General features: G+C 52.2%; 1 protein-coding gene across 1 annotated transcript; it reads right to left on the bottom strand.

Moving 5' to 3' along the window:
* Positions 1–2127: 2127 nt before the first annotated feature.
* Positions 2128–4780, bottom strand: LOC110315097. Its single transcript, XM_029534705.1, has 4 exons — positions 4712–4780; positions 4326–4396; positions 4138–4245; positions 2128–2559 (listed from the first exon to the last, which is right to left on the bottom strand). Exons 1-4 carry the CDS (start codon positions 4720–4722, stop codon positions 2366–2368), a joined length of 384 nt encoding a protein of 127 aa, XP_029390565.1. The 5' UTR covers positions 4723–4780; the 3' UTR covers positions 2128–2365.
* Between the last annotated feature and the right edge of the window lie 447 nt (positions 4781–5227).

The following is a 5227-nucleotide window of genomic DNA, read 5'->3' as shown; positions in this document are numbered from 1 at the left end:
CAGGACCCTGGTCCAGTGAGAATGTTCTCAGAGTGGGAAGTGCCCTACTTAGGAATCTCAAGCCCACAGCATGACACAAGAGCCCCACAGGCTCACAGCCTTCTCNGGATCCAGGATCAGACAAGGAGCTCTTGGGATCACCCAAGAGCTGCTTGTCTATGCTCAGGCCTCAGTCCCCTCCCTGAGTGAAGTCTGCTTGCCTCCTGCTTCCTCCTGAGGTGGGACAAAATACACCAGGAGAATAAAGAATCCACAGGAAGAGAAAGCAGCCACTCTGCTGGGACTTGCACAACAGTCAGCACNGGGCAGAACCTCACAGACAAGGTTATGAACCATGCTTACTTGAACACAGTATGAGGAATGACCAGCTGCCGTCCCTAGATGTGATGCGATGGTTCATCTCCACTATCAGCCTGATGACATCCAGAAGCAGCTGGGAGACAGGCTGCGATGGGTAACTCTCTTCTCTTCATCCCAATCATCAACCAACATCAGGCCAAAGAATGACTACATCAAAGCCCGGATGCACGACTTCACAGGCAAGCTTAGAGTTTTCTACTCTAAGCACATACTGTGGGTGTATTGCAGTAGCTTACCAGTTTGAAGGTAGGGGGAGGTAGCTGGACTAGTGGGCACTAACAGAGGTCTGAAGATTTATCGTCATTTGTGGTTGGATCTAAGCTGGCTCAAGGCATCTTTGAAAATAAACAGCTAGATTTTGTTTCTAACACAGGGGAGAAGGTAGAAATAACTGCATCAGAGCTAACTCTACACAAGGGGGGAAGGAAGGTGGGCATCCCACTTATCCTCTAGGTTCTGCGTGACCAAAAGGAGGAAAGCCTTGAGTTTCCAGGAAGCAAGGTCTCTACAGCCCTCCAGCACCTCCCACTGTCCACGCAGGGCCCATACAGCCCTCCAGCACCACCTACTGTCGACACAGAGTCTCTACAGCCCTCCAGCACCACCTACTGTCGACACAGAGTCTCTACAGCCCACCAGCACCACCCACTGTCCACACAGGGTCTCTACAGCCCTCCAGCACCACCCACTGTCCACACAGGGTCCCTACAGCCCTCCAGCACCACCTATGGTGCACATCTTGCCCCAGCAGCTACAGGGAAATAACAGGGTTCAAACCTAGAAGATAGAGCTCCCATCCCTGTGTCAAGGAAATTCCCTACTCAGACCCATCCTGGGCTCAGGAACATCCCTGACTCACAGTGCCACCTGCCCTTTGTGAGGGACAGCTGGAGACCACAACACAGTGAGAAGGACATGCTTACACAAGGTCTGGCCTGATCCTCTAAGGGCCTCATCAAGTCCACCACGGCTGCCACTTAAATGGCTCAAACAGCACAAGAGCCTACCCCCAAACGAACCTCATTCTCAGATCCGATAAAAATGGCCCAGAGTCCTTCAGTCACGGCCCCCTGCTTCACTGGATTTGGGCAGATAGTCTCTGGAGGAGCTGAGTGTCCTCTGAATGAAGCGAGCTCTACCCAGAAGAAAGGCTACAATATGTAAAAATGTTGGGCATATTTGTGGGAATTTCTATTGAGATGTTAGTCAGCTTCTTTTGTTTAACTAGAACTCTGCCACATTTGTGTTCCTGTTTTATATTTTCTATAATTTTTGGAGTTCTTGCCTCTGGGTCTCTCTGACCATGGAGAACCTCACTCCCAGAGCGTGAATTTCTACAGCGAGTAAATAGCTCAGCTGCAAGGCTTAACTTCTCTGTGCACAGAAGCCACGTCAAACCTGTTGCATCACCTCACACCTAAGCTAGCTTCCTTCATCAGGTGCCCAGGCCACTAGGAGCATCTTGAGAGACCAATCTCTGCAGAGACCTACACTACCCAGCCTAGCCTGCCTGCCTGCACCTGCTCACCCTTTCCACCTCTACCACGTAGACGCTGCCCCCGACCCCCATCGCTCTCTACATCTGCTCCATTAGTCCCTTGCTGTGCCCTGTGGCCCTATGTGCTGTGGCATGGCACTAGTTTGGGGACCTGTGAAGGTAAACAAATATCTTTCCCTTCTTGGTGATCACAGTCATATTTGAGTATCTGTCCACACCTAATTAACACAAACATTGGGGCCTTCTGGACCCCATGAGACACAGGAGACTGAGGAATATCCACCAAATTTAATGAATGCAGACTTATTGGGGGAGGAGTAGGTGTTGGGTTCTGTGCTCTTTGACACTGAGAATCTACATGCAGGTCAGCCAGGGTCCCAGCTCCCACTTTCTGCATGGATTCTGCAGCACTCCCCAGTGCACTAGGAATCTCGGACAAACGCACAGGCTTCTGTGGAGGGACAAAAAGCAGAGCAAACTTAGATGAGCTATGATATATGATGCTGTTCACGAGGTTGCTCGTGTATGGGAGAAATAGCCAGAGCACAAGCCTGAGTGAGGAGAGAGGAGAAAGGGGGAACGAAGAAATTCCCTCCTACCAGCATGGGGAGGGGTAATGATCCTTCCAGTTCTGGGCATTTTACTCATCACAAACTCCTTGAAGATCCTCCCAGCATCTGGGCTAGGTCTCAGGGTGCGGCCTGCAGAACAGATGGGCTGTAGCTGAGTGCTAGCAGGGCACAGCCTCCAAGACACATGGAGAAGAGAGGAGCCCCCGCTCCAGGCTGGAAGCTCCTCCCAAGGGCAGGCACTGATTGCAGTTGCTAATCCACAAGTGCCCAGACCTGGGGACAGCCAGGAGGAAGCTCTCAGGGGTACTCAGAACACCAGGCGTGAATGAGTATGCTGTGGGACTTAAAACCCCAAGATGGCTCCCTTTGAGACTCCCTAGGACAGGCCTGCCACCCTCCCAGTCCTGGTGAGCAGGAGACACATGTAGAAATCTCTGCACAGACACTCCTCCTGGGTTCAGGGATGCCCTGCCCCACCCTGTCCCAGCCCCTCCAGGACAGAAGCCCTGGGATCCACAAAGATCTCTTTTTGAGAAGCATCGTTTGAGAGGGCAGAGTCTAGCCATCCATAACTCCTTTCAAAAAATCAGGGCCCAGCTCCTCCTAGTAGAACCCCATCTTCTGGGGCATAAAAGCCCATCCCCCATCCAAGAAAGGCTCATTTTGCAGAGTGATATCCTCAGCTCCCCCGGGGTCTCCTGGCAGATCATTGGCCCAGGCCTCTCCCCTATAATAGTGGGTCTCAAAAGACTGCACCCTGGATCCCTCCCCACCTCCTAACCAGTTATGTGCTTCATCCCCAAATCTAACGCACAGTATTTGTCATAATCTGAAGGCAGGACCGGTGGGCAGGTGCTTTTCTCCTGTAGCTCCCTGGTCCATAAAGAGACCCTCAACAGGTCATTGTTGGGACTTGCGGGCCCAAAGCCTTCATGAGGTTAAAGTCAAAGGTGGTAAAACAAGAAGTGGCATGGGGAGATGAGCCAAGAATGTTAACCAGAGCCAGGGAGGCAGCCCTGTGAGCTACACATCAGGAAGGGCCAGGGAGGCAGGGAGGCAGGGAGGCAGCCCTGAGGCTACACATCAGGAAGGGCCAGGGAGGCAGGGAAGCAGCCCTGAAGGTACACACCAGGAAGGGCCAGGGAGGCAGCCCTGAGGCTACACATCAGGAAGGCTCTAGGGTGTACCACTGAGGAACACTGTGGCAAGAGCCTAGGGGTTCAAGGTGGACCTGTGGCTCTCTCCAATTCTCTGCTGACCTTTGGAAAGTGTTCTTTCCCTGGGAAGATCCTCGACCAAGCAGGGTTTTGGACAATGTGTCAAGATCTACCCTCAGGATTCCATAACTCTACTCTTACCACCATAGCACATGCCACATAATAAATAACTCATAGCACATTGCTGGGGCCAAATAGACCCAAACCAAATCTACACAAGACTATGACAAAGACGGAATAGGTCAGGGGTGCAGGGGACTTTGAGGTGCTGGACATATCAGAGTACACCCAAGACTCAATGGTAAACAGTAAATAATGTAAGATCAGAAAAAGGGTGGACCAAAAGCTTAGAGCCCAATCCAAAAAACCAGGACGTACAGAGGGGCTCTCAGAGCTACAGAAAATGAAACAGGCCTGACAAGAAAACATAAGCCAGCTGAGTGTCTGTGCCCAGGAGCCCATGCTAAAAGACAGAAAGNGTGGAACTCACCCATGAGCATCATCATCTGGTAGTACTCATAGTTCATTTTGCCCCTGAAGTAGGCAATGGCAAACTTCTTCCCAGGCAGGAAATGGATGTAGATGACATGCCNCCACCCTGTGGGCAACACAGCCATGTGAGAAGTCCGTCTCCCGCTGGGCCTTTACTGAATGAAGAATTGGAACCCAGCTACTTACATGTGAGGAACATGCCAGGATCCTCTCCCTCATACAGAGGCAGCTTGTACTGAAGACAGCCAGTGGGTTTCCTAGAACACAGGGTCCAAGTGTGGCTCTCCCCAGGGCACACAGGCCTTCCTCACTCCTATATCTGGGGCCCATGCTGGCCTCCCCAGAAGCAAGCAATCCTGTGCAAGAAATCCTCTCACCCNANTCAGCANGGGCACAGAACACAGCAAGTGAGACCCCTGACCTCATGAAGAGGTCACCTGGAGTGTTGCCCAGGCAACAAGGAAGATGCCACATTCCCTCAATGACTACTAGAGGTGAGGCAGTATGTGCTTAGGCACAATTAGAACTGTTTGGCAGCAGCAACAGAAATAACCTCCACAGAGACCACTCACGTCAGGTTCATCCTGAACTCCAACTCATCAAGACTGTTTCTCTCAAAGGTGAAGGGAGGCAGCGGGTCTTTCCATCTCGACTCAGGAATGGGCATGTCTCCTGCCCAGCGCTTTATGTACCACTTTCCTAAGATCTGGAGTTGGAGAACACAAGCACACACAGTTGCAGGAAGAAGGGAATCAGGAAGGGGGGGGGTGTGAGAGGCAGGAGGAGAATGTGGTCAGGTCTCAGTGCGAGATGGAAAGGCCCGAGACGCCAGGATGTCAGAAGGAGTCCTGACCAGGGCTGTCTCTCNCCCACAGCAGCAGCAGGCAGAACCAAGCAGACAGGGCAGAGGCCTCCTAGGAGAAGCATTTCCTGGGAAGAGCCCTGACCACAGACCCTGCACAGTCATCCAGAGGGAACTGAGAAAGGCGATCTGGGGACAGGTTGACCTTTCACTTCAGGGAGCTGAGTGGGGGGACAGGGCAGAATGGACATGGCTGAGGAGGTGACCTGAGATAATCACGACTGTA

Source organism: Mus pahari, unplaced genomic scaffold (assembly GCF_900095145.1).
Source record: "Mus pahari unplaced genomic scaffold, PAHARI_EIJ_v1.1 scaffold_15254_1, whole genome shotgun sequence".
Taxonomy (NCBI): Eukaryota; Metazoa; Chordata; class Mammalia; order Rodentia; family Muridae; genus Mus; species Mus pahari.
The sequence above is the reverse complement of the archived record's forward strand: the minus strand, read 5'-3'. Positions and strand labels throughout refer to the sequence as shown.